This window comes from Lynx canadensis, chromosome A3, assembly GCF_007474595.2.
Source record: "Lynx canadensis isolate LIC74 chromosome A3, mLynCan4.pri.v2, whole genome shotgun sequence".
NCBI lineage: Eukaryota > Metazoa > Chordata > Mammalia > Carnivora > Felidae > Lynx > Lynx canadensis.
In genome coordinates, this window is record NC_044305.1 from 27,146,366 (window position 1) to 27,173,696 (window position 27,331).

At 49.1% G+C, this 27,331-nt stretch overlaps 1 protein-coding gene across 2 annotated transcripts; it reads right to left on the reverse strand.

Annotated features, from left to right (window-relative positions):
• Window positions 1–1,278: 1,278 nt before the first annotated feature.
• CA3H20orf96 (chromosome A3 C20orf96 homolog) lies at window positions 1,279–25,717 on the reverse strand. Of its 2 annotated transcripts, XM_030309863.1 has the most exons (11): window positions 24,684–25,717; window positions 24,382–24,430; window positions 23,688–23,805; window positions 14,578–14,690; window positions 9,149–9,307; window positions 5,862–5,961; window positions 5,006–5,163; window positions 4,824–4,925; window positions 4,578–4,664; window positions 3,784–3,902; window positions 1,279–2,421 (listed from the first exon to the last, which is right to left on the reverse strand). In XM_030309863.1, exons 1-11 carry the CDS (start codon window positions 24,701–24,703, stop codon window positions 2,361–2,363), a joined length of 1,086 nt encoding a protein of 361 aa, XP_030165723.1. In that variant the 5' UTR covers window positions 24,704–25,717; the 3' UTR covers window positions 1,279–2,360. The 2 variants fall into 2 exon arrangements, with proteins under 2 accessions (XP_030165723.1, XP_030165724.1); XM_030309864.1 differs by lacking the exons at window positions 23,688–23,805; window positions 24,684–25,717 and having other exon boundaries at window positions 24,382–24,659.
• Window positions 25,718–27,331: the final 1,614 nt, after the last annotated feature.

Sequence of the window (27,331 nt, forward strand, 5' to 3'; positions counted from 1 at the left end):
TCCCTTTGCCCCTTCACGTATTGGGTTCTTCCTCTGTACAATGGAAAATGCTAACAACACGTACCTCATAGGGTTGATAGAATGCTAGCTAAGTGTTTGTTCGGATTATGTTCAACACTGTCCACTTCCGGGGCGCCGGGCTGGCTCAGTCGGTGGAGTATGCAACTCTTGATCTCAGGGTTGTGAGTTCAAGCCCCACATTAGGTATAGAGATTACTTTAAAAAAAAAATTTTAATGTTTATTTATTTTTGAGAGAGAGAGAGAGAGAGAGAGAGAGAGAAAGAGCGCAAGCAGGGGAGGGGCAGAGAGAGAGGGAGACACAGGATCCGAAGCAGGCTCCAGGCTCTGAGCTGTCAGCACGGAGCCCGACGCGGGGCTCAAACTCACGAGCTGTGAGATCATGACCTGAGCCGGAGTTGGCTGCTCAACCGACTGAGCCACCCAGGCGCCCCAGGTATAGAGATTACTTTTAAACAAAATCTTTAGGGGCACCTGGTGGCTCAGTCAGTTAAGTGTCCAACTTCAGTTCGGGTCATAATCTCACAGTTCATGGGCCCGAGGCCCGGGTCGGGCTCTGTGCTGACAGCTCAGAGCCTGGAGCCTGCTTCGGATTCTGTGTCTCCTCTCTCTCTGCCTCTCCTCCGCTTGTGCTGTCTCTCAAAAGCGAATAAACGTTAAAAAAAATAATAATAATTTAAAAAATAATAAAATAAAATATTAAAAAAAAACATTTTCCATTTCAATTTGGGGACCCGTGTGGTTCTGGAGGTGCCTACCGCCTTAGCCTAGGTCACGTGCTCCACCCCAACCACCCCTCCCCTGCTCCAAGGGTGGTGTGCATGCCCTAGACTAAACCCGAAGGCATTCTCCACCTCCTTGACTGCTTCAAGGTGGGCACACGGTATAAGCCGGTCCGGTCACAGTGAAGATGGAAGACTTTGGCTGAAAATTCTGGGAGAGACACTCTTTCCAGTAGGACGTGAACAACGGATCGTAACCCCCGCCCTGCCAGGAGATGCTGGGAGCCACGCCGTGACCACAGGAGTGCCAGCCTCAGGGGGAGGAGAACACTTTGGAGAACAAAGTAGAGGAAGGTGTCCTCGCTTGATTTCCGGGTAAAGCCTCGCCTCACCTAGAACACTTATCTACCTGAGCCCTTTGTTGTTTAGGCCAGTTTGGTCAGGTGTTCCGTAACCTGTAGCCCAAAGTCCCTCGATAGAGTGGATCCGTGAGCAGCATCGAGTCTGGGCCCGAGGGAAGCCAAGTCTGAGGCGGAGTACAAAGTGCAGGATGTTTATTAATGGGCACCCGGGAGTCAACTGAGGAAGGGAGAGGCAGGCAGGACTCGGCAGAGGGAGAGGTCAAGCTGCGAGGCAGGCCCGAGGACTGTTTCAGTTGACCCTACAGGGAGTTCTGGAGCCAGAACAGACCTTCGGAGTTGTCCCAAGTGAGGCCAAGACGGCCGGGACTTCGGTATTTGCACCCGGAGCAGTCATCGGATGTGGGAGGACAGCTGACCTTGGGTGAAGTGGCCTCTGCAGCCGAGGCAGCCCCTGAGGGTCCGACGGCCGAGGGATGTGTGCTAACAGCACTCCCAGTAACTGGAGGGACAGTCCTTGCATGCAGGGGGTCCAGGAGCACGCGCTGGGGGCTGTGCCCAACTACGCACCTGGGTGGGTGTCACGTCCGCGCACAGCTGGGGCACAGGCAGTGGACAGACAGACAGCTGCACGAGAATAGAGATGGCCATCGGCTATGAAAGCCCAGCAAATCCCAGGTGCATCGGACTCGGGGGGTCTCCCCTCCGCCCTGGACCTGGCCTCAAAAGGTCTGGGTACAAATCCGGAGGGAAGCTGGGCTCCCACTGCACCAGGGATGCCAGGGGCGGGGCAGCCCGGAGCCACAGAGCCATCGAGACTCAGGCAGGGGGTCAGGAGCCCTTCTTGAGATGTTCTGTGCCCCCAGATACGGTCAGCACAGTTACCCACCCCTTATCTTAAGACAGTCCGTGCCTACCACATCTTCTCTAGGCCTAGCCGGAAATCTCCAAGCAAGGGAGCAAATGCAAAGCCAGCTTTATTGGTAAAAAGAAATGGCACGCTTCACTGGGAATGCACACCTGGCCCAAGCAGCTGCACCAGCCAGAAAGAAAAGAGGGAGGGGGGAGGGGGAGGGAGGGAGGAAAGGAGAGGAAGGGTGGGGGGAGAGAGGGAGAAAGAAAGAAAGGAAGGAAGAGAGGGAGGAAGGGGGAGAGGGCAGACCAGGGTCTGAGTGGACACGTGGCCGTGGAAGGAGACAAGTCAAGGCTCCAGGTATGGGGGAAAGAGCAGGGAGGGAAGGGTGGCCCATGGCCCGCCATCTAGAAGGGGAGCAGTTCCTCCACAGGGATGTTGAGGATGACGTCCATGTCTGGGGGGCACCTGGTAGAGAAGAGCAAAGAAGGTGTGAGAAGCCAAGCAGGGCGCCAGACTCACAGCCTCCGTGGTTGGCAGGCGGACTGAGTGAGACCATGCCGGCTCGTAAAGAGCGCTCGGTAACTGACAGGCATCATTCTTTCCACACAAGTAGCCAGCGCCATGGGTTTGCATCCGCAATACATCCCCCCCGCCCCCCAGTGATCAGCACACCCACGAGGCCACACATGACACTCTGTCTCCACCCCGTCCCAATTCTCCCATCCACGCTCACGCTTTCCCTAATCTCCTGGTGCCCACGGACGTCTTTAGACATGACATGTCAGGCTGTCTGCAATTCACAACACTTCACAAGAAGAAGGAATGACGATGAGGCCAATATGGCAACAATATAACCGCTCCTAAAACTACACGGGCAACGGGGTATTCATCCTAATATTCTCTCTACTGTCTGTATATTTGAAATGTTTCATAATAATGGTAAAAAGGAAAAACATCTCTAGGGGCACCCGGGCGGCTCAAGTCGGTTAAGCTTCTGACTTCGGCTCAGGTCACGATCTCGCGGTTCGTGAGTTCGAGCCCCAGGTCGGGCTCTGTGCTGACAGCTCAGAGCCTGGAGCCCGCTTCGGATTCTGTGTCTCCCTCTGTCTCTGCCCCTCCCCTCCTCGTGTTCTGTCTGTCTGTCTGTCTGTCTGTCTCTCTCTCTCTCAAAAATGAGTAAATATTAAAAAAGAAGAAAAAGGAAACGCATCTCTATACTGGCAATACCTAAATTTCCATCGCTAGCCAGTATCCATCTTCTGAGGTCAACTGCCTACCTGAGGCCTCCACATGGAGGTGCCCCAGGTCTTGCACGCCATCACGGAGAGGCCAGACCTAGTAGGACCCCCAAGCTCTGCCACAAAGGGCCTGACACAAGAAAGGTGGCAGAGAACTGGCTTTGGAAGGAAGGAACTTCTTCCTCTGGAGCCCAGCGGTGTACCAAGCAGAGAGGACATCCTTCTCTCCTCAGAGTGTCTTCCAGGCTATTCCCTGGCGTCAACCACCCCACTCAACTGCACCTTCCTGAACAACCAAGAAGCTTAGGGGTGCACCCACTTGGTGGGAACACGGAATCTGGGAACCAGAAGGGGGTTCCAGAGAGATGATGTAAGTCAGCTGCCCGTGCGCTGGTGGGACAAGCAGGCCCAGACGGGCAACGTCACATCTGCCACGTGGTCAGCTGCAGAGGCGAGGCGAGGCGAGGCGAGACGAGACCCAAGTCTCCCCGGCCCCCTGTGCAGGGCTCTGCCTTCCCCAGGAACAGAGAGCCTCTTCAAGCACACGGCATGGCGCGTTTAAGAGGCAGCTGCCAAAAAGATCACATACTTGGGTCTCCGAAGCAGAACATCCGCAAACACGGTCTCTCGGGGCTCCTGGACTTGGACCTTGAGCCGCCCCACCTCGGCCTTTAGGATGGGTATCTCCTCCTCAAACTGGCTGATAAACTGAGGACAGATGTACAGCAGGGGAGAGTGAGAAGCCAACATCCCCCAACAACAGGGAGACCGGGGCAGAATGCAGGTGCAGCGAGGACATCCAGGGAATCGGGGCGGCTTCGTCACAGGGCTTCCTGGGCTCGCGAGTCAGTGCCAACCTCTGATGGCGCTGAAAGCGGCCAGGAGATCACGGAGAATGGCGACAGGTGGCAAAGGGGGGTGGTACCTGGTAATGAGACTTAACGGGGGCCGGCAGCGAAGGCCGCTCTCGCCGACAGTGGATGAAGGAAGACGATAATGAAAGTTAACGCGGGGGGGGGGGGGGGGGGGGTGACGGTGAGGTTCATTAACACGGCTAACAGGTGATGGTGAGTGACAAAAATGAGAGGATGAACAGAGGGGGTGGGAACGACAGTAAAATGATGGCCGCGCAGACAGTGTCTGGCGATGTTGCTAATGGGTCATCACCGGGGATGCTGGTCAACGAGGCAAGGCTGAGGCGGCACTAACCTCCTCCTACGACGAATGGCAGGTGACAGTAAGGCACTGGCTAAGAGAGAGGCCAATACCAGGGCTGGAGACCCGAGCGCCAGATCAAGACAAGCCTGGTCTCCCACAGGTCCTGGGGACCGCCCACCCTTCTGCTCCCTCCCGGAGGGACCGTCACCTTCCATGCCCACTCACTTCTTTGAACTTGCCCGTGCATCTCAGCATGTCCTGGCCATCCCGGATCTTCTGCAGAAGAGCCTCCTGATGGCGCTGCTGGTTTTTCTGTGGAGGGAGGAGAGGTCTGGCCCCCCAGTGCCTCTTATTGGGCAGCAGTGCATGGTAGAGACCAGAGGGGGTGCAGGGGGCCTGGAGGCAGAGGACGGGGAAGAAAGCAGGGCTGGGGCAGGACCTGGACACCTACCCCAGCAGCTGGCTACTCACCACCACCAGAGATCTCAGAAGTTTTTTCTTCTTCCTCTGAATCTGCTCAGACAAGGACTCCAGGACCTTTCTGCGCATCTCATTAAGGTCATCCAGCTCATCCTAGGGGCCAGCAGGAGGGTGCTGGCCACCAGCCCTGTCTCCAGTATGGTCCAGCGGAGCGGGGCCAAGGGCGCACCTACCTGCTGGCTGTCCTTTATCTGCTGCAGCTGGCGCACAAGGTTGGCAATCTGGACCGACTTGACAGGGTACTCGCGGTCCATGTACGTGCTCAGGAAGTTCACTTCCTTCTGGGTCTTCTCGATCGTGGCGTTCAGCTGTTCCACCTGCTGCTCCAGGTCTGGAGAGGTCAGGAGGGACAGGAGGCAGGATCCTCCCTCAAGGACCCCTCCCAGGAGATGCGGGAGGCCCACTTACTGTGTGACCCTCGCCAAGACTGTCCCTCCCCGGACCTGTCTCCTCATGCACCTGCTCCCAGGGCAACGGGCCCATGAAACGACCATTAAGACAAAGTCTGTCCTGCCGCCCTCCGTGGGGGTGGTGTCCCAGGGTCTGAGGCTCGCCGACACACCGCCCCTTCCCTCAGAAGGCTTCCAGTCTGCTCCGGGGAAAGAAACCACGGGCTCAACACGATCGAAGACCCGGGACCAGAGGGACCCAGCCACCGGCTCCCAGAGGGACCTTGGCAGGAAAGAGGCAAGCTGGGGCTGGATTCTGGCGCCCAGCTATGTGACCTTCGGCGGGCTACTTTCACTTCCTTTCGCTTCGGCTTTCCCATCTGTAAAATGGGTGAACGGTCCCTGCCTCACAGGGAGCCGCAGTGACCGAGAGTGCCCGTAAAGGGGAAGCCTCGCGGGGCCTCGAAGCGCCAAGTGCTCCAGAAGTAAGCCCCTAAGCTCTGCATCTTAGCAATTCCACCTGCCGAACCAGGGGGATGACGGGGCTGCTGGTTTCCAAAAGGCAGGTGCAAGGCGGGCGCCCTGCTGACCTCCCAGAAGCCAGAGAGGGGACCGGGGAGCTCGCCCCAGGGATCCTCACGCTTCATCTTCGATTCCTCCTTCTCCTCCCACTCCTTCAGTTCACACGTCAGCTGCCGCAGCTTCTTCTTGTTGGAGCACTCCAAGATGTCCACGATGGTCTGTGGGAGGGGTGGGGTCAGCTCGCCCCCCACCGTCTCCTGGCGCTGCCGAAGCATGGGCTCTCGGGGGACCCGGCACTTCCTCGGAGGAGTCCCCAGATCCAAACCCAGCCCCAGCCCCAGCAACCTGCCCAGAGGCTGGCCGACCCGCTCCACACGGTCCCCTCTACCACCCACCTCCGCCGATGGCACGGCCGCGCGCCCAGGCACCGGGCCAAACCCAGGCTGCGGTCCCCACGCCCCCTTCCTTTGAAATGTCACCAAGTGCTACAGATTTAAACCCCAACAGCCTTGGGGTGCCTGGGTGGCTCAGTCAGTTAAGTGTCTGACTTCGGCTCGGGTCAGGATCTCAAGGTTCACGGGTTCAAGCCCCGCGTCCGGCTCTGTGCTGACAGCTCAGAGCCTGGAGCCTGCTTCCGATTCCATGTCTCCTTCCCTGCCCCTCCCCCGCTCATGCTCTGTCTCTCTCCCTCTCTCTCTCAAAAATAAATAAATATTAAAAAAAAAAACACCCAACAGCCTGCAAAGCCACGTCCTTCCCTCCATCCCCACTGCCACTGTCTTATTTAAGCTCTCTTCATCTCCTGCCTGCAATGCTACAACAGCTACTGCTAACTGGCTGTCCTTAGATCCATGCTCCACACAGCAGTCAGGATGATCTTTCTTTAAAAAAAAAATTAGGGGTGCCTGGGTGGCTCAGTCGGTTGAGCGTCCGGCTTCGGCTCAAGTCATGATCTCACGGCTTATGAGTTCGAGCCCCGCGTCGGGCTCTGTGCTGACAGCTCAGAGCCTGGAGCCTGTTTCAGATTCTGTGTCTCCCTCTCTCTCTGCTCCCCCCCCCTGCTCGTGCTGTCTCTCTCTCTCTCAAAAATAAACATTTAAAAAAAATTTTTTTTAATAAAAGCTGACCTCATCCCTCTGCTATTTAAAACCCTCCAGTGGCTCCCCTCTGCCCTTAAATAAGGCCCAAACTCCTTAGCTAAGCTGACAAGGCCCTGGCCTGACCTTGGGCCAACATGTGGCTCCTTGAGCTATGTTCCCTCTCTCCACAGGCCTTGTATGCCCATTCGTTCTGCCCGGAACAGCCCTCTACCAATGAACACCTACTTCTGCAGGTTTCAACCCAAGCATCCCTTTCTCCAGGAAGCCTTCCTGACCTTCCCATGTCTGGGTGAGAGGGCCCCTCTGGGTGAGAGGGCTCCCCACATCCCCTGTCCCCACGGCAGTACACATAAATGGCTTTCTAATTGCCCGTGACCCCACGAGGAGAGCTTAATGTAGACAAAGTGCCCCACTAATCACTGTTTCCCAAGGGCCCACAGGAAGCACTCAGGATGAACGGAAAAATGTATTAATGGATCAATGCCAGAAAATCAACAATGACTTTGTCTAAGTTTAGAGAATATTCTACTAAGTTTGGGATGAATAACTCTGCAGGTCCTTGGCTTCTCTTATAGACTGAATTGTTTTCCCTCTCCCCCACCAAATTCACATGTTGAAGCCCTGCCCCCCAATATGACTGTATTTGGAGATAGGGGCTTTAAGCAGGTAATGAAGGTTAAATGAGGTCAAAAGGGTGGGGCTCTAATCCGATAAGACTAGTGAGCTTATAAGAAGAGGAAGACAGAGCCTAAATGTCCATCAACTGACAAATGGATAAAGAAGATGTGGTTTATATATACAATGGAATACTACTTGGCAATGAGAAAGAATGAAATCTGGCCATTTGCAGCAACGTGGATGGAACTGGAGAGTATCATGCTAAGTGAAATAAGTCAGGCAGAGAAAGACAGACACCATATGTTTTCACTCATTATGTGGCTCTTGAGAAACTTAACAGAAGACCATGGGGGAGGGGAAGAGAAAAAAAAAAGTTAGAGACGAAGGAGGCAAACCATAAGAGACTCTTAAACACTGAGAACAAACTGAGGGTTGATGGGGGGGTGGGAGGGAGGGGAGGGCGGGTGAGGGGTATCGAGGAGGGCACCTGTTGGGATGAGCACTGGGTGTTGTATGGAAACCAATTTGACAATAAATTATATTTTAAAAAGTTTAAAAATAAATTTTACTAAAAAAAAAAAAAAAAGAGGAAGAGACGCGAGAGATCTCTCTCTCCATGGGAGCAAAGAGGAAAAGCCATCTGGGAACACAGAGAGAAAGTGGCCATTTGCACCCCGAGGAGAAAGGCCTCACCGCACCTCAACCCTCCTGGCCTCCTGATCTTGGACTTCCGGCCTCCAAAACCCTGAGAAAAAATGTCTATGTCTAAGCCCCCTGGTCTATCACATTTTGTTATGGCAGCCTGAGCAGATCCAGTTCCCAAGACTTCATTTTCTCTTCATCTCACAGGTTCCAGTGAGCTCAGTCTCACTCAGTCTCTCTTCTCCCGGGGCAGACCGCGCGACCAGAGGGAACTCCAGAACGGCTCCATGAAGGCATTTTCTCTGACTCTTCTCCAGCCCAAACTCCTGGGTCCCTGTGAACTTTCAGCTCTCTTCCGGCAGCTTCTCCAAGCCTCTCCCAGAGGAGGCGGAGGATGCCCCCTGGGTTCTCTGAAAAGCTGCTCCACCCATAGACCATAAGCGCCACCAATAGACCATAAGTGCCACCACGGGCTGAGAGCGCGGATCACAGCATGCTGGGAGGAAGCCAGACCCTGGCGCCGGGCCGCCTGGGTTCAAATCCCAGTTGCTTAGGTGGGTGTGCTTGAGGGTGACCTTGGGCAAGTTACCCAGCCTCTCTGTTCCCATTTTTTTCCGACGTAAAATAAAGATAATAGTGCCCACCCCAGGGGGTTGTTGTAAGGATTATATGAGTATATACAGAGCACTCAGTATTACACTGTGTATTTGCTGATTGGGGTGGGGACTGCAGCCGCTTTCTCTTGCACGCCTACTGTGTGCCGAGTACAACCCCGCGTTTGGGGTGGGTGCTTTGTGCTCTACTTTACAGAGCTCAGAGGTTAACTCCAATTAGTGCTGGCGTTGGGATGAGCCCCCATCTGGGTCTGATTCCAAAACCCAGGGAGGTGGGGCCAAGTGTGAGAGATGCATCTGCCAGGAGGAAGCCGCTGGTGCAACCGGCCGGGAGAGGCCGGGAGAGGGCACCCGAGCGCTCAGCGGGGCGGCGCCGAGAGCTGGACGGAGGTGCACAGGGCGGAGGCGAGGGGGGTGCAGTTAGGCCTCACCGCAAGGATGTCCTGCTGCTGCAGCATCGCGCGCGCGTTCAGGGCCGAGCTGTCCTCCATGTCCTGGATGGCCTTGACCAGCTCCCAGTTGAGCGTGGTGAGGAAGACCTCATGGCTGCACAGCTCCTGGAGTGAGTTTCGCTCGTTCCTGAGCAACGTCTGCGGGCGGAGGGGAGGGCAGCGATGGGAGGCGGGGCTGCGCGGGAAGGCTGGAGCCTCCCGGAGCCGAGGGACCGCTTCCCTCCCGCCGCACGCCCGCCCCCTCGTGGTCGCGACTGGTAAATGCGACCCCATTGTCTGAGGGTCAGAGCCGCTGAACTACTTCGTCCATCCTCAAACGCCCATTTTCCCCTAATTCTACACCTCGGAGGTGGGGAGGAGGGGTGCCTCTTCCAACCGGCGGCATGCCACAATCTGACAAAATTCTGTTCGTGGGTAAATAAGATAAAGCTGCACCTTATGATCGCTGGCTTCTTTGAGTCAAGAAGATACAGTAATACCAATTGTCATAAAAATAGAAAACACCCCAGGTAGGTAAGAAGGTGGCAGAGGTGACGGGCCATGTGTGGAGAAGCAGGGGAAGCAAGAAAAATCGCGGCCGTTTCTCTGCAGGCAGCTGAGCTGAATGAGTAGCGTCTCATTTCGTACATCGCCCCCCCCCCCCCCGGCCCCCGTGGAAACAATGAGGGTCTGAGAGGTTAAGGGACTTGCCTAGGGTTGCCACCAGCAGGTACACAAAATCTACAATAAGAACAGTAAGAATTGTTGGGGCCTACTCTGTGCCTCACTCCAAACATGGCACACGGTATCAGTTCATCCCCTATGTTGACTCACTTATTTCACTTGTTTAAACACATGCTATTTTGTTAATGTTTATTTTTGAGAGAGAGAGAGAGAGAGAGAGAGAGAGAGAGAGAGAGAGAGAGAGCGCGCGCGCGCGCACACACACACACACACACACAAACGGGGGTGGGGCGGGGGTGGGGGGAGGGGGGACAGAGGATCCGAAGCCGCCGGCCCTGTGCTGTCAGCTGCGAGCCCAGTCAAGACCTGAGCCGAAGTCAGATGCTCAACAGCTAAGCCCCCCCAGGTGCCCCCACTAACTCTTATTTTATTGATAAACGGAGACTCAGCCAGGTTAAGGGACTTGCCTAAAGTCACGCAGCAGAAGATAATGGCACCGGCACTGGAAAGCCAGACTTGTGATTCCCGATGTCTGTCTTCTCACGACACCAAGACCAGGAAGTGAGTGGGCTTAAAGCTGCGAGATGTGGCCAAGCCCCACAGTGATTAAAAGCTGGATGTAAGGTCTGGACACACTTGGTTCAAATACCAAGTCGGCCACTTACGGCCGCAGGGAACCTGGCCAGAGGCGTTAGCCTCCGAGAGCCCTGCTAATATTTCTCAAGGTCAGGAAACATACTTGCTTCAGAGAGCTGCTGTAGAAAACACAGGCGGTAACGTTCACAATCAAGGCCCTTGGCGGCAGTGCCTGGCACCCAGTGTGACTCAGGAACAGGAGCTGAAACTATCGCCACGGGCTCTAGCCCTCCACCTCTGCCATACCTACGTGCTCTCTTCCTCTGTTGTTCCTCGTTTCTCTGTCCTTTACTAGAAATCACCCTCTCCTGGCCCTCGGCTCCCATACTCCTCATAGAATGAGTCACGGCGCAAACGTACAGAGTATTTATCACGTGCCCAAAATTGTGCTAAGCACTTCACATGCTCAATTTCACTTGGTACGACGATCAGCCTCATCTCCCAGAAGCCCACCGAGCCAACGTCGCCGGGGCTGGCCTCAGGAAGCTGTGCTCCCCGCACATACCCAACTCCCAGGGGATTCGAATCGACTAGAATTCATGACCTCTGCTCTAGAAATGGATCTTCCCTGGCCACCAGATCTAGTGCAGAACTCCTGCTTTGTTTCCTTCCTGATCCTCACCCCAACCTGTAATTATATCTTTTTCTTATTATCTTATTTTTCTTACTTCTTGCCTGCCTCCCCCACTAGAATGTCGCAGCCAGGAGGGCAGGGGCAGCCATGTGTCGTCACAGCTGTAGGGCACAGCACATAGGACAGTGCCTGGGGCTCCACAAGTATGGGTTGAATGAACTGAGGAGTAACTATTCTTTGGGGTTTTTTGGTCCATTTATTACAGGTCCCCCCCCCACCATAGCGTCAGCTCCATAATAGAACAGGTTCTGAGTGCTGTGTTCACGGCTGTGTCCCCAACACCAGGGATGGCGCCTGGCACATAGTTTTCCCTCTCTCAAATGTAGAGGCATATTGTCCTGAGACTGAGGGGCAGAGTCAGGATCCTCTTCTGTCTCCGAGAGCAAATCGACTGGGTAGTTTCCCCTCCCTTCCTGTTCCCCCCCACCTTGTCTCCATGTCCATTCTCCACACAGCAGCAGCAGCTCAAGGACTCCTGTGAAAACGTAGGTCAGATCATCTCCCGGTTCTAATCAGAACCCTCCAGGGTCTTCCTGTCTCACTCAGCATAGAAACACAAAGCCCAGGGGTGCCTGGGTGGCTCAGTCAGTTGAGCGTCCGACTTCAGGTCACGATCTCACGGTTTGTGGGTTCGAGCCCCACGTCGGACTCGGTGCTGACAGCTAGGAGCCGGGAGCCTGCTTCAGATTCTGTGTCTCCCTCTCTCTCTCTGCCCCTGCCCCACTCATGCACGCACTCTCTCTCTCTCTCTCTCAAAAATAAAATAAAAACATTAAAAGAAAAAAAAAAAAAAAGCCAGAGCAGGGAAAACAGAGCTGCAAACAAATCACCACCCATACCCCTACTCCCACTATCTCTCCTCATCTCCAGCTATACCAACCTCAGGACCTTTGCACTTGCAGTTCGTCTATCTAGAACATTTCTCCCTCAGATATCACTTTAGCAGCCTTCTCTGACTGCCCTGTCTGAAACAGTCACAGCCACTCTTCCTCTGTGCCTCTCTAGCCCCTAACCTTATCTTTACACTTCTTCATTACTCTTATCATCACGGCACATATTATATATTTATCTGTCTTATTTGTTGTCTGTCTCCCAAAGTAGAATGTAATCTCCCTAAGATCAGAGGCCAGCCACATGACTGGTGAATCCTTAGAACAGAGCCTGGCACATAGGAGGCATTCAATAAATATTTATTGACTAAATGAATGAATGGTTACAAGAGACAACCCTAGGAACTGTTTAGGAGCCCAGGTTTCAGAGCCAAGTTGTCCAAGTTCTAAAGTCAGGATAAAAATAACACTAGAGGGGCGCCTGGATGGTTCGGTGGGTTAACCATTGGACTCCTGCTCAGGTCATGATCTCATGGTTCATGAGGTTGAGCCCCAAATTGGGCTCTCTGCAGCACAGATCTGGCTTCAGATCTTCTGTCCCTCTCGCTCTCAGCCCCTCCCCCCCTCAGAAATAAACAAAAACAGGGTGCCTGGGTGGCTCAGTCAGTTAAGCAGAGAGAGACAGAGCATGAACAGGGGTGGGTCAGAGAAAACAGAGGGAGACACAGAATCTGAAACAGGCTCCAGGCTCGGAGCTGTCAGCACAGAGCCCGATGCGGGGCTCAAACCCACAAACTGCGAGATCATGACCTGAGCCAAAGTCGGACGCTTAACCGACTGAGCCACCCAGGTGCCCCAAGAATTGGGTTTTTGATTTCACTCAGGTAATGATCTCACAGTTGGTGGGTTCGAGCCCCACATCAGGCTCCGCACTGACGGCGTAGAGCCTGCTTGGGATTCTCTCTCTCTCCCTCTCTCTCTCTCTCTCTCTCTCTCGCTCTCTCTCTCTCTCCTTGCCCCTTCCCCAAGCACACGCTTTCCCTCTCTCTCTCAAAATAAATAAACTTAAAAAATAAATAAATAAATAAATAAATAAATAAAAATATTTTTTAAAAATTTTTAAGAAAGAAAATAATAGGGGCGCCTGGGTGGCTCGGTTGGTTAAGCGTCCGACTTTGGCTCAGGTCATGATCTCACGGTCTGTGAGTTCGAGCCCCGTGTCGGGCTCTGTGCTGACAGCTCAGAGCCTGGAGCCTGTTTCAGATTCTGTGTCTCCCTCTCTCTGCTCCTCCCCTGTTCATGCTCTGTCTCTCTCTGTCTCAAAAATAAATAAACGTTAGGGGCGCCTGGGTGGCGCAGTCGGTTAAGCGTCCGACATCAGCCAGGTCACGATCTCGCGGTCCGTGAGTTCGAGCCCCGCGTCGGGCTCTGGGCTGATGGCTTGGAGCCTGGAGCCTGTTTCCGATTCTGTGTCTCCTTCTCTCTCTGCCCCTCCCCCGTTCATGCTCTGTCTCTCTCTGTCCCAAAAATAAATAAAAAATGTTGAAAAAAAAAATTTTTTTTAAATAAATAAATAAATAAACGTTAAAAAAGAAAGAAAGAAAATAATAAAACAATAACAATAAACACCAGAAATATGAGTTCCTCCTTTAAGAACGCTGGGCCACCTCTGAACCTTTTTGCAAAATTGAAGGTTAAAGGGAAGAAAAGGTTTCATAGCATTCTTCCTTATTTCTTTATTTAGTAATTGTTCACTGAGCTCTTAAAAACTTTCTCAAAACAAACTGAGGGTTGATGGGGGGTGGGAGGGAGGGGAGGGTGGGTGATGGGTAGTGAGGAGGGCACCTTTTGGGATGAGCATTGGGTGTTGTATGGAAACCAATTTGATAATAAATTTCATATATTGAAAAAAATAAAAAATAAAATAAAATAAAAAAATAAAGCAGAAGATGAACAAACATCTGAAATGTATTACCAGACATTTATTGATAGCCAAATCCATGAAATTTCATGGGGAAAAAAAAAACTTTTGGAAAAAAAAAACTTTCTCGAAGAAGTTAATAATTCTTCTACGGTATTTTGTAGTATTTATAGTATTCAGTATTCTACTTTCTTCTATGGACACAAAGACTCTTCTTTTCGTCATTTCAAATACTTTGAAACGTTGTTCTGAAGCCATAGAAAACAATGGACGGTGAGAAAATTACTTATCTAAAATTGTATCAGAGGTGTGAAAAATGTACTAGTAAGCGTCTAAGCCCTGCTTCAAGGTGCATCGTATTCCACGAGAGGTTCATTTACTAGAAATGTCTTAATGGACAAGCCACCAGATTGTGTTCCTCATGCAGTGAAATAAAAAGCGATTCTGATCATTTTCCTAGTCTTAAACACAAAGGCAAACACTTTGCTTAAGTGGCTCTGGTACTACCATTTTCTGGCTATGTGACCTGGTACAAGTCCTTCATCGCCTTGCACCTCAGTTTCCCCATCTGTAAAATGGGGGTGACGATAAGCATGCCCATGGCATTGCTAACGAGGAAATGAGCCCAGCATCCACCAAATGTTCAGTGCGTGTTTGCTATCGCTGTCCCCCCACCCCTCTGCCCCCATCCTGGGCCCCGGTGCCTGTGGGAGGATGCTCCTACCTTCATTAGCCGGATTTTGGCCTGTGCCTTCCCAGAGTCCAGCTTCTCTCTGTGCATTTCCTGTGGCTGCCTCAGCTGGCTTGTCATCGACGTGGCGGACTTGGAATGCAACGCTAGGGCATGGGAAAAGGCAGAGAGGGAGTAAGGATATAGGCAGGCCTAGGATCGGGTCCCAGTACCATCCATTGAGGCGGCCCAGGCCCCAGCCCCACCCACTCTCGACCTTATAATATGTGACAGTGAGGCAGAGCATGAAACTCACATCTATCAGTAAGCTCCCAGGCCTCACTTTGGGCCTTGATATAAGGGACAGAGAAGTGCAGGAGGCTTCCCCGTGACCCTGGGCACGGACAGAGGGGAGGAGCGAGAAGAGTAGCACAGGAGACGGCCAGGTGCCCGCAATCTCTCCCACCAACCTGGCCGGTAGCAGAGTCAGACAGGGCGGGGGTTAAGGGCAGGAACTAATCAGCCAGACAGCCTGGGTTCGAATCCAGACACTGCTTTCCACTAGCCCGTGAATTTGGGCGGGTCACATGACCTCTCTGTCCCTCAGTTTTCCCACCTATAAGATAGGAGTGATCATCATGCCTACTTCATCGGGTTGTCGTGAAGATTAAATGTTATTCTGCTTTAAAGTGTGTCGAGAAGTGCCTGATCCATACTCAGTGCTGAATATGCATTTCTCGTTGTCACTGCTGTTACTGATGACCTGAGGATTGGCATCAGAACCACAGCACCACACGAAGGCACAGGAGCTGTGCAAAACTCCCGACTGGCTGTCTGAAATACCTCTAAAAGCTGTGGCCCTGCCAGATAAGGAGTATACGAAAATAGTTCCGATCAGAATAAGGCATTTGGAGGACATGTTCTCAGAACCCCTGCTTCCTCACAGCGTGTCATGTGCCAGCCCGGGACAAATCACCCAAATCAAGGCACCTGGGTGGCTCAGCCGGTTGAGGGACTGACTTCGGCTCAGGTCACGATCTCATGGTTCATGGGTTCGAGCCCTGCATCGGACTCTCTACAGTCAGCACAGAGCCTGCTTTAGATCCTCTGTCCCCCACTCTCTCTGCCCCTCCCCTGCTTGTGCTCTCTCTCTCTCTCTCTCTCTCAAAAATAAATTTAAAAAAAAAATCACTGGGGCGCCTGGGTGGCGCAGTCGGTTAAGCGTCCGACTTCAGCCAGGTCACGATCTCGCGGTCCGTGAGTTCGAGCCCCGCGTCAGGCTCTGGGCTGATGGCTCAGAGCCTGGAGCCTGTTTCCGATTCTGTGTCTCCCTCTCTCTCTGCCCCTCCCCCGTTCATGCTCTGCCTCTCTCTGTCCCAAAAATAAATAAACGTTGAAAAAAAAAAATTTAAAAAAAAAATCACCCAAATCATCATGAATGTTGTGGCCACATTCTCGTCCCCGCCCCCCCCCCCCAAATCCCTACTCCAGGTGCAACCCAGTACAATTCAGAAAAATATTATTTCTTCAATGCATCGACACAGCTAACCCTGGAAGATGTTAGCATTAACTGCTGAAGTGATGAAGTAAACTACAATAATGTTGTGTTAAAGTTATGAGTTATCTGTATACGCCGGGTATTTAATTGTAGTGTTTAAAAGATGGAATGATTAATAGATTAATATTGTGGTTCTAATTTAAAATGTGTAAATGAGATTTTGATTTAGATTTGTTTCAAATTAAAAGTTTAAGACGTTCTTATTAAATGTGTGTAAATTACCGAAACATGAGAGGACATAAGATTACCCATATCTCGAAGTTTATTTATTAGATGTACAAGCATTATTTAAATGCTTGATGGTCTTTGTGAATCAGACAAGCGAACCCTTTGAAAATGAAAATTCAATATATGAAATTTTAAGATGTGGCTTAAAAGAATTAGGGGAAATTAATTAACCAACTTCCCAAATCCCCCTTAGAAGTGTTTGTAAAAATTATAAGATTAGTAAGTTGAACTCAAATAGTTAGGGAGATTTGTAGCTTTAATAATGACAATTTATTTTCATTAATGGCAGTAGCCCTGATATATCTTTTTTATTTTTAATTAAATTTATTACTGGGGCACCTGGGTGGCTCAGTCAGTTAAGCATCTGACTTCGGCTCAGGTCATGATCCCAAGGTTCATGAGTTTGAGCCCCATATCGGACTTGCTGTTGTCAGTACTGAGCCCACTTCGGATCCCCCATTCCCCTCTCTCTCTGCCCCTCCCCTGCTCACACTCTCTTGCTCTCAAAATTAAATAAAACATTAAACACACACACACACACACAGATCTTCTGTATCCTTAACACAGTCTCTCCCAATGGTAGCATTTTGCAAAATCACCTACAATTTCAGAACCATGAAATTGATGTTACGACAGGCAAGATATAGAACGTTTCCATCACCGCAAGCATAGCTCATGTTGCCTTTTTTAAATGTTTTTTTTTTAATGTTTTATTTATTTTTGAGACAGGGAGAGACAGAGCATGAACAGGGGAGGGTCAGAGAGAGGGAGACACAGAATCTGAAACAGGCTCCAGGCTCTGAGCTGTCAGCACAGAGCCCGATGCGGGGCTCGAACTCACGGACCGCGAGATCATGACCTGAGCCGAAGTCGGCCGCTTAACCGACTGAGCAGGCGCCCCTCATGTTGCCTTTTATAGCCATAGTCTCTTCCCCTCCCCTTACCACCCTCCCCCAGCCTGTGTCCCTAACCCCTGGTGATCACTCATCCGTTCTCCATTTCTACAATTTTGTCATTCCCAGAATGCTACATAAATGGAATCGTAGAATATATAACTTCTGGAATTGGCTTTTTTTCACTCAGCAAAATTCTGTGGATTCATCCAAGTTATTGACTGTATCAACAATCCTTTCCTTTTATTTTTGCGAGAGACAGACAGAGCACGAGCAGAGGAAGGGCAGAGAGATGCAGGGAGACACAGAATCTGAACAATCCTTTCCTTTTTGTCAATGGATAGTATTCCGTGGTATGGATGTACCATAGCTTATTTAACCATTAACCATTAAAGGACATCTGGATTGCTTCCAGTTTGAGAGTATTATGAATAAGGCTGCTACGGAACATTCATGCACTGGTTTTTGTGTGACCCTAAGTTGTCACGTCACGGGAATAAATGCCCAAGAGTGCAATTGTTGAACCGTGATGAGAACTGCATGTTGGTTTCATTAGAAACTGCCGAAGTCTTTTCCAGAGCGGCTGTAGCATTTTACATGCCCACCAGCAACACATGCATCGTCCAGCTTCTCCTCTTTGCCGGCATTCGGTGTTATCACTATTTTTCATTTTAGCCATTCTGATAGGCGTGTGGTGACAAGTCACTGTGGTGTAACTTGCACGGCCCTAATGGATAATGATGTCAAACATCTTTTCATGTGATTATTTACCATCTGGATATCCTCATCAGTGAAATGTCTCTTCGTGTCTTTTGCCCATTTGCTAACTGCATTGTTCTTCTGTTGAGAGTTCTCAATATATTCTACGTAGCAGTCCTTTGTCAGATGCAGTTTGCAAATATTTTCTCCAAGTCTGTAGCTCGTCTTTTCATCCCCTTAACAGAGTCTTTCACAGAACAGGTTTTTACTTTTGATGATATCTAACTTCCCCATTTATTTCATTTTTCTTTTATGGATCAAGCTGTTGGTATAAAGTCTGAGAGCTTTTCACGTGGCCATGGGTCCCAAAGACTTTTCTCTCCTGTATTTTCTTTCCTAAAAGGTGTACACTTTTACATGAAAACATTTAATTTTTATTTCATTTTACAATTAATTTGGAGTTAAGTTTTATCTAACTTCTGAAACTCAAGTCAAGGTTCTTTTTGTTTTTCTTTCTCTCTCTCTTTTTTTGTTTTTTTGTTTTTGTTTGTTTGTTTTTTCTTTTTGCCTATGGATGTCCACTTGCCCCAGCACTATTTGTGGAAAAGGCTTTCTTTTCCTCCACTGAGCTGTTTTTGCACCCTTGTCAAAAATCAGCCAGGCATATTTATGTGGCTCTATTTCTGGTTTCTCTGTCCTATTCCACTGGTGTAGGTGTTTATCTCTGCCCATTCTATGCTGTCTTGATTACTGTAGCTGTATAGTATGCCTTAGTATCAGGTAAAGTGATTCTTCCCACATTATCCTCCTTTCTCAAAATAGTTTATTCTAGGGCCTTGCTTTTCAATATAAATTTTAGAATAAACCTATGTCTATAAAACACCTTCCTGGGATTTTGATAGGAATTACATTATACATAGAAATCAAATTGGGGAGAATTGGCATCTTTACTATGCTGAGTGTTCTTTTTTTTTTAATGTTTTTATTTATTTTTAAGAGAGAGAGGGAGAGAGAATCTTTTTTTAAATTTTATTAATTTTTTTTAATGTTTCTTTATTTTTGAGATACAGAGCGTGAGCGGGGGAGGAGGAGAGAAAGAGGGAGACACAGAATCTGAAACGGGCTCCAGGCTCCGAGCTGTCAGCACAGAGCCCGACGTGGGGCTCGAACCCACAAACTGTGAGATCATGACCTGAGCTGAAGTCAGACACTCAACCGACTGAACCACCCAGGGGCCCCCACTATGCTGAGTATTATAATTGTGAACATAGTATGTCTGTCCATTTATTTAGGTCTTCTTTGACCTCTTTCATTAGCATTATGTAATTTTCAGCATACAAGTCCTATACATTCTTTGTTAAGTTTATGCCTAAATATTTCAATTTCTTTGGATTATAAATGTATTTTTAATTTTGGTTTCCCCATACTCATTGTAAGAACATAGAAATGTGGTTGATTTTTCTGTGTACTTGTATTCTGCAACCTTGCCAAACTTATTAATTCTAGTTTCTTTTAGATTTAGTAGATTCCTTAAGATTCTCTACATAGACAGGCATGCCATCTGTAAATAAAAACAGTCAAATCATTCTATCTGACTCATCTTGGTGTTGATGTCTGTCTTTTCTCCTTCATGTTGTGATTTTCCTTATTCTTGGTATGACAAGTGCTTTTGTCGTATCCTTGATGTTTATTTTTAATGCTTATTTATTTATTTTTGAGAGAGAGAGATAGAGAGTGAGCAGGGAAGGAGCACAGAGAGAGGGAGACAGAAAATCCCAAACAGGCTCTGCGCTGTCAGCATAGAGCCCGACATGGGGCTCGAACTCACGAACCATGAGATCATGACTTGAGCTGAAATTAAGAGCCTGATGTTTGAGGTGCCTGGGTGGCTCAGATGGTTGAGCGTCTGACTTTGGCTCAGGTCATGATATTGCGGTTCACAAGTCTGAGCCCTGGGTCAGGCTCTGTGCTGACAGCTCAGAGCCTGGAGCCTACTTCAGATTCTGTGTCTCCCTCTTGTCTCTCTGCCCTTCCCCACTCATGCTCGCTCTCTCTCTCTCTCAAAAATAAATAAGCATTAAAAGTTAAAAAATAAATAAAATAAAAACATTTAAAAAAAAGAGTCCAATACTTAACCAACCGAGCCACCCAAGCACCCCCAAGTTTTAAATAATACTCTGGATCCTACTTAATCTTCATTTTAGCAGACAGTCCGTCCCCTGTTGAGACGTAGCATACAGGCCAGATGACTGCTCACCCCTTTAGCAACCAACCCACGTTATTCTTTCCAGTTTTCAAAGTCTTCTTATGTTTGTTGTGTTACATCTAGGGCTTTTTTAGTTGCAAAAGGGAGGAACAAGAAGGAATGGGGTCATCCCGTCTTGGGGGAATCAGCTGATGCATCTTGTTGAAGACACAAAAGCTGCCCTCAAGGACATGACTTTGCTTAAGACATTTTACCAACCGAAGCCTCAGTTCTTTCATCTGTAAAATAGTGATTTTATCTCCCAGGTCGTAAGGAATGAATGAAGTGGTGACTTCCTTGTACCCATCTATCTCAAGTGTATTGAAAGTTTTGCATAAAAAACATTTTTTCATAAAAAAAATAAAAAAAGGGGCTCCTGGGGGGCTCAGTTGGTATACCTTCTGAGTCGTGACTTCGGCTCAGGTCATGATCTCACGGTTTGGGAGTTCGAATCCCATATTAGACTCTGTGCTGCCAGTGCAGAGCCTGCTTGGGATTCTGTCTCCCTCTCTGTCCCTCCCCTGCTTTCTCTGTATCTCTCTCAAAATAAATAAAAATAAACGTAAAAAAAAATTTTTTTTTTTTTTTAAGTTTTGTGTAGTTACATGTTTGAGGTTGGGACTGTGAACTCTATGCAGCTGGAAACCCAATCTGTCTCCGTCACCATAAGTCAACAACACTCAGCCCAATTTTGGGCACGTGGGTACTCAGCAAATGGATGTTGCTGAATGAATACATGAATGAATGAATGAATGAATGACGCCTCTGCAACAGAGCCTAACATAAAATAAGTCCTCAGCAAGTGGTAACTATTTTCATCATTGTAATTTACACAGAGGATTTCACCGGGCGTAAAGCAGGAATCTCTGTAGCAGGGGCTGCGAGAGGTAACCTAGATGGAATTGCAGGAAGGGAGACAGGAACACCAACTCAGGTCCATGTTTCTCCGCTGCCCACAGACTCTCCATCGACCTGTGGTTAAGACTGTGCACCCTGGAGACAAACTGCCGACTGTCACAGCCTGGCCCTGCCCCCTCCTACCTGTGGGACCTTGGAAGTTACACCTGTCCATGCCTTATCTAGAAGAAGAGGTGATCGTCACAGCACCCACCTCATGGGGTTATTGAGAAGACTAAATGAAGTGATGTGGGCAAAGTGCTGAGAACAGTATCTGGCACATAGTAAGTGCTTGGCCTGTGTTAATTACTCTGGTTCTTACTGTGGTTGTATGTTACACATCTCACTGTCTCCCCAGTGACAGAAGGAAAGGAGTTTCCCTGTGGATGCTGTATGAATAGATCTAACGCCAAAGACACAAATTCTGTCACTACCACCAGGCCTTGTGCTCAGCACTTAACATCCAAATCTCTTGACAGGGGTGTTTTAGATACATTGGAAAGGAGGATTTGTGGTTCTCACTAATACTGGGGGACCCGATGGGCATCTGTGGGTGGGGGCCAGGGATGCTCAATAGATAGCCCCAGAATAGGACAGCCCCACAGAACACAGAATTCTCCTACTTCCTGCATGACTTTCCAAAGCCCTATCAGACACTGATGTAGGTAAAAACCATATTTATAATGATCTGATCCCAGAACCTGACTCTCTTTCACATATAAACACAAAGAGGGGGCACCTGGGTGGCTCAGTTGGTTAAGCGTCTGACTTCAGCTCAGGTCTGATCTCACAGATCGTGGGTTCAAGCCCCGCATCGGGCTCTGTGCTGACAGCTCAGAGCCTGGAGCCTGCTTCGGATTCTGTGACTCCCTCTCTCCGTCCCTCCCCTGCTCATGTTCTGTCTCTCTCTCTGTCTCCCAAAAAATAAATAAACGTTAAAGAAAAAAATTTAAACACAAAGAGTACTTTGTAGGGGTTTATGGTAATGCTGAATTTTCCAAGAAAGCAGCTACAATCAAGGGAAGATTGTGCTCTGTTTTGTTAAGCACTTTACCAAGAGAGGGGCATCACTTTGGAAATCGTGACTGCAATGAAAAATCCCTCTGGACATTTGAGTCCCTAACATCCCACCACGTGTCAGTCTGCATTTGCAACTCTTACATTCACTGTGACTCCACATCTGTGAATAAGCTTCTGACTACTTTGTCATACATATCTTCTAATAGAGTTCACCCTGAGTATTTACATACTAAAATAGAAGTTATTTAACTATAACCAGCTTTCCTTTTCCTTTTCCTTTACTTTACACTGAGGGCATTATATTAATTTTTAAAATTACATACATAGGTCAATTATATTATCTATGAAGTTTATCTCAGATACTAAAGGAATATTACAAAATATTTGTTATTAAAAGGAATGTTGGGTCTGAGAAGGTTAAGCAACAATGCTTGACACAGATCTCATTTAATTCTTGAGGTCATCCTATCAGGTCCTCATATTACAAATGAGAAAACTATGGGGTGCCTGGGTGGCTCAGTCGGTTGAGCGTCCGACTTCAGCTCAGGTTATGATCTCGCGGGTCATGAGTTCCTGCCCCGCGTCGGGCTCTGTGCTGATGGCTCAGAGCCGGGAGCCTGCTTCAGATTCTGTGTCTCCCTCTCTCTCTGCTCCTCCCCCCGCTCATGCTCTGCCTCCCCCTCTCTTTCAAAAATAAATAAAAAACATTTTTAAAAAAATGAGAAAACTAAAGCTCAGAGAGATGAATGGCTTTTCCAAGATGGTAAAGGGCAGAGCCAAGAAGTGAACCCAGGTCTGCCTGAGCCAAGGGCCTGAGAACTCCCTCAGAAGGCATAACAACAATGTGGTGGAGATTATCCTGAGTTGACCAAACCCTGTTTTCTTGGCCTCCTGGACACCCAGCAGGACATTTCTTCTCTTGTGGTTATGGGTAGTCATACGACTGAGCTACAGCCACCGGAACATGAGTGGGAGTGATATGTATCACTTCAGGTCTAAAAAAAAAAAAATGTCCACACAATTACCCATATCCTTGCTCTCTCTCTCTCTCTCTCTCTCTCTGAGTGCAGAATTATCTAGCAGAGGACTCCAAGGCCTCACAAACTGTCAGAGCCACAAGGCTGAAGAAGCCTGGATCGCTGAATGACCATGTGGACAAGATTACCTCCTCCCCTGCAGATCCACAATTGTTCTTTGACGGAAATGAGAAATAGGCTTGAATATTAACCCTTGAAACTTGGGGATTGCAGGGGCGCCTGGGTGGCGCAGTCGGTTAAGCGTCCGACTTCAGCCAGGTCACGATCTCACACTCCGTGAGTTCGAGCCCCGCGTCAGGCTCTGGGCTGATGGCTCGGAGCCTGTTTCTGATTCTGTGTCTCCCTCTCTCTCTCTGCCCCTCCCCCGTTCATGCTCTGTCTCTCTCTGTCCCAAAAATAAATAAACGTTGAAAAAAAAAAATTTAAAAAAAAAATAAAAAAATAAAAAAAAATAAAAAAAAGAAACTTGGGGATTGTTTGTTACCGCAATTAGCCTACTCTAATACAGTTGATGTCACCAAAGGCCGAGGGCATACACACTGTCCCGTCTCCCATCCACATACCAACCCTCAAGGGTTTCTGCCCACCTGGCGGGACACTAGTCAAAGCCTTCACTCTGGTCTTCTTGTGGCCTCTGGATTGTAGGACTGGAGGCAGAGTAGATGGCTTGGTTTTCTGCTTGGACCGCTGCCATGGAACATAATCCTACCAGATACAACACAATCAGTCACACAGCCTGATGGGTTCAAATCCCAGCTTCACCCCTTACAGATACTGTGACCCTGAGCAAGTGACTTTACTTCTCTGAGCCTCAATTTTTCTCATCTGTAAACTAGGTCTAATTATAAAACCCACCTCCGCAGGTTGATGCGAGCAGTCCAAGGGATATTTGTGAAGCATGTGGTAAGAGCTTCAGAAATGCTAGCTATCACTTTTTTATCAGCCAGCCAGAATTTACTAAGCACATCCAGGCTGTGAGGTGCTAAGAACTGTGAGAAACAGAAGGCATGGAAAAGACCCAATAGAAAACCATAGTAGCGATCAGAGATAAATAAGAGAGCAGTATAAAATACCTTCACGTTCCGATAAGGTGATGAGAAAAAAACAGGCTCCGAGAATTGCCCCCGGATCCTACAGCAACTGTGTGACACAGGCAGGCCTGGAATTCAGGTCTCCAGACTCTATCACCCGGGACAGTCACAGCCTGGGGGTTCAGGGCAGGAGGACTGCAGGCCCAGGGTCAGCAAGCCCCCATCTGCTCCTTAGCGCTCCCGGACTCACCAGAATCTGGAAGTTGTGGACTGTGGAGCGAATCCCAGAGCGGTTGGGTCTGGGAAGAGTTGGGGCGGGAAAGAACGTCCATCACTCCCAACCCATGGACTGTAACAGCAAACGCGAACAGGGTCTCCCAGTTAACTACCACTGGAACGCGAGGGAGCTGGGAGAGCCCGAGGGAGAGGCGGGGCTAGGGAGATAAGGGCGGGGGAGGGGGCGGGGTCAAAAGACAACCAGGCCCAGACCAAAAGAAGCCGGGGGCGGGACGCATGCGCACTTCACCACCCATCGATGCTCCTTTTACTTACTTTGGAAAGACATGGGCCATTGGGGAAAATGGAAGAAGAGTCGTGAGTCCGCGGGGCTCCGATCTCTTGCGATGCCTATTTCTTCGGCTTCTGCAACTCTTTTGTCTGAGCGTGGACCACGTGGTAACCTAGGCGGCTCAAACTTTCCAGCCAGACCGGGCTGTCCGTCTCCAAGGAAACGGACGCGGACTACCGAGCGCCTTGAGGGACTAACCTCTCAAGGAGAAACGTAGCTCGCCACATTCTGCTCAACTGGGTTTTAAATACCATCCTTCAGCTGGCCCCAGCCATCATCCTAAAGAATTATGTCATGTTTCTCTTCTCATCAAACCTCCATCACTTTCTTCTTCATCCTTATTCTTGGCTAATGATTTTGCTTCCTATTTCACTAAGAAAAATCCTGGGGATCAGTAAATTCACAGGTTCGTATCATCTCATGGAGCCACCTAATTGCCTCCCTCCTATGACTGTATGAACTGCCTGTTAAGACCGATTCCTACAACTGTGCACAGAATTCTACCCTCCCTCATTGTTCTCTGAGATACTGCCCCAGGAATTTCCACCTTTCCACTGAACCTGCCCCTGTCAAGGACCAGTGTCCTCCACTGTACTAACACCACAGTCACTTCTACTCATCTTTCTTGACCTATCTGTAGCATTTGACACAGCAGATCACTCCTCCCTTGAAACACTTTCTAAACTTGGTGCCCAGGAAACCACTCTCTTGAGTGGCTTCCTGACCCCTTCTCTTCTCCTTTGCTGGTTCTTCCTCTTTTCCCTTTAGAGTGTCTCAGGGCTAGAACCCAGCCCTCTCTTCTTTATCCATTCACACTCCATTCACGTTCCCTTCCAGTCTTGTGACCTCAGATGTCATCTCTACCTAGATGCCTCCCAGACTCGTATCTCCAGCCTCTACGCTGAGTTCCAGCCGCATACATCCAACTGCCTACTCAGCATCTCCACTTGGGTGCCTAATAGGCAACTCTGACATGCAACTCTTTCCCCCAACTCAAAATGGCAACTCTCTTCCTGGAGTCATCCTTGACCCATCCTTTTAAAAAAAATATATATATATATATTTATTTTGAGAGAAAGAGTGCGAGCAGGGGAAGGGGCTAAGCAGGCTCTGCACGGTCCACACAGAGCCCAACGCAGGGCTTGAGCTTACGAACCTTGAGATCATGACCCGAGCTGAAATCAAGTGTTGGATGTTTAACTGGCTGAGCCACCCATGCACACCCCTCCCCCTTGACTCATCTTTTGATTTACCTCTCACCCCACATCCAAGTCTGTCAGCAATACCTTCAAAGTATATCTGGAATTATACCGCTTACTACCACCACCCACACATACACATACTTTGCTTTCCTCTCACACCCAATCTACAACCTTGCAGCACAGAGAGACCTGCCTGGCCCACGGACTTTTTTTTTTTTTCTCTGTCTTCCTCTCCAAAACCTGCTTCTTATTTCAAGGTCCATCTCAAATCATGCCTCTGTCACAGTCTCCTAACTAACCTTTAAAAAAAAAGTGCAATGCCAGAAGTCTGTCAATAAGAACGCAGACTGAGGCGCCAAACTGACCAATTCTGATATCCTTCCATGGCAATAATTTGCCAGAAATGAGTAAAGTCTCCCCTCTGTAGATGGCCTCAGTGCCCATCTGGACGGAGTTTTTCAGAGTACCTGCCTGGCCCCTGTAGCTCCTGGTTCAATGATCTCTGCAATAGGCCAATCTGACTGCTAAGGAGAATGGCTGACAATTTCTAAAGAAATTCACCGAGAAATAAATATAAATTTTCAGTCTTTTACCCAACTCTTAGGGAAGATTGCTGACAGTGATAATCAACAAGAAAGAAAGCTAAAAATGGCCAAAAGAGACTACAGAAATCTTGGATCTGCAAAATTTGACCTGAGAAAAAGGGAATTGATGGAAGGAATGGCCATACACATACCGACAAAATCTTACAATATAAGATGTGGTTAGTAAAATTTCAGATGGAGCCAGAACCCAATCCACAGGTCAAATCTTTTCAAGATACAAACATTTCTTTGTAGTCAGAAATAAAACAAATATGCTTAATATATGTTTGGTTAGATGAGAGATCCTGGATAGTGCAGTAAGCCAAGAACTGTTTTAAAAAAAATTTTTTTAACATTTACTTATTTTTGAGACAGAGAGAGACAGAGCATGAATGGGGGAGGGGCAGAGAGAGAGGGAGACACAGAATCGGAAGCAGGCTCCAGGCTCTGAGACATCAGCCCAGAGCCTGACGCGGGGCTCGAACTCACGGACCGCGAAATCATGACCTGAGCCGAAAGCTCAACCGACTGAGCCACCCAGGCGCCCCCAAGAAGAACTGTTAGATCTGAACAGAAAGACCAAAACCTTTGTTATTCAGACAATATGGCTGAACGTATCAACATAGAAAAGCAAGGTGAGGGGCACCTGGGTGGCTCAGTCGGTTAAGCGTCTTGTGTGACTCTTGGTTTCAACTCAGCTCATGATCCAACGGTTTGTGAGTTTGAGCCCCCCATCGGGCTCTGCACTGGAGCCTGCCTGGGATTCTCTCCCTCCCTCTCCCTCTGCCCACCCCACTCATGCTGTTTCTGTCTCTCTCAAAATAAATAAACTTAAAAAAAAATTTT

Bases quoted from the DNA above. Each gene is read 5' to 3' on its own strand.
- CA3H20orf96 (XM_030309863.1), bottom strand. From the start codon at position 24,703: ATGGCCCATGTCTTTCCAAA. The intron at 23,806-24,381 runs GTGAGTCCGGGA...TGTATCTGGTAG, and splicing joins TCCACAACTTCCAGATTCTG to GATTATGTTCCATGGCAGCG. The intron at 14,691-23,687 runs GTGGGCAGAAAC...CCCATGCCCTAG, and splicing joins TTTGACTAGTGTCCCGCCAG to CGTTGCATTCCAAGTCCGCC.